The sequence below is a fragment of the Buceros rhinoceros genome, unplaced genomic scaffold (genome assembly GCF_000710305.1).
Source record: "Buceros rhinoceros silvestris isolate BGI_N320 unplaced genomic scaffold, ASM71030v1 scaffold43833, whole genome shotgun sequence".
NCBI classification, from domain to species: Eukaryota; Metazoa; Chordata; class Aves; order Bucerotiformes; family Bucerotidae; genus Buceros; species Buceros rhinoceros.
In genome coordinates, this window is record NW_010402620.1 from 5 (window position 1) to 1,368 (window position 1,364).

A 1,364-nucleotide genomic window follows, 5' to 3' on the forward strand; every position below is an offset into this window, starting at 1 on the left:
TCGGCCGTTACCGGGGGTCTCGGTGAAGAGTATGGGTGTCGTGGCAGCCCGAATCGCCCCCCCGACTCCGGAAGGGTCACGGGAAGGGGCCGCGTCTCTCCAAGGAGACGTTTGTGCGGCAGCAGGCTCGGGAGGGTCCGCTGGTGTTCTTTGTCAGGAGTTTCCCGGTGGTATTCTCCAGTTTCACACGGTGAGGGATCTCCACGAGGTAATGAAGGACACGTTTTACTTCCACAAGAACATTTTAAAGTAAATTGCATCTCATTCTCATGTCTTCTCTTTGCAGTTAACCAAGTCTTTGAAAGTGTGGCCAAGAAATACGATGTAATGAATGATTCAATGACTCTAGGGATTCATCGAGTGTGGAAGGACATCCTCGTGCGTAAAATGAACCCTTCCCCAGGAACGCTTCTTCTGGATGTTGCTGGAGGAACAGGTGAATTATTTTAGTGAGTTCTGCATGACAATTGCACAGTGGTTTTGAACTGTTTAAGTCTGTTCAGGGTCAAGTTGCCTAGGTTTTTTTTTTTTGCCTCAGTTCCCTGTTTTTAAAGCTAGTGAAACATGTACTTAATTTTCACAGAAAACTAACTTCTTTGTTTTTCAAAATATCCTGCCCCAAGGCTCCGAAAGTATTATAGTACAGCAATGGTATATTATGGAAAACTGTTTCTGTAGGAAGTCGTGCACTCTTTGCTTTTAATATCTTCCCTTTATGTATTTGTGCATTCATACATGCACGTGCACTCTCCCTGTCTCTCTATGCTATGTGTGTGTGTTTTATTTGTATAAATATATATATCAATTAAAATATACTGAATTTGATGTTCAAAGCCTGATGTTCCAACTTCCTGGAGTCAGAAAACATTCCAAAACACATACCTTTCTTTTGAAACACATACAGGTGACATCGCCTTTCGGTTTATTAATTATGTTCGCTCTGTAAGAGAACGCCAGCTCCAGCGGAAGCTTAAGCACCATCAGAATTTATCATGGCAGGAAATTTCTGAGAGTTACCAGGAAGACAAATTGAAGTCCCTAGGGGATTCCCAGGTGGTGGTCTGTGACATTAACAAAGAAATGCTGAAAGTTGGGAAGCAGAAAGCACAGTATCTTGGCTACTCTGAAGGTAAGTCATGCAAGCCTGATAGCAAGAATTTGATGCTTGATAGCCCTCAAGTGATCGCCGCTGCAGGATCGCAATATACACTGTGTAGTCATGCCGTGTCCTGTAGCTGTGCTTGCGTAGTTGCCAGTGTTGAGTTCCTTTTTCAGTGAACATGTGTAGTAAGTCCTTCAGATGTACAGTGATCCCCTTGAGTAATACTTGAACTGTCATACATACATGGGTGGAAGTGCCCTTG

The 1,364-nt window shown here is 43.6% G+C and overlaps 1 protein-coding gene across 1 annotated transcript; it reads left to right on the plus strand.

Annotated features, from left to right (window-relative positions):
* Positions 1–238: 238 nt before the first annotated feature.
* Positions 239–1,129, plus strand: LOC104490412 (2-methoxy-6-polyprenyl-1,4-benzoquinol methylase, mitochondrial-like; the record flags this gene model as incomplete). Its single annotated transcript, XM_010132689.1, has 2 exons — positions 239–436; positions 905–1,129. Coding segments are annotated over 2 exons (423 nt in total), but the record flags the coding sequence as incomplete, so codon positions are not given.
* Positions 1,130–1,364: the final 235 nt, after the last annotated feature.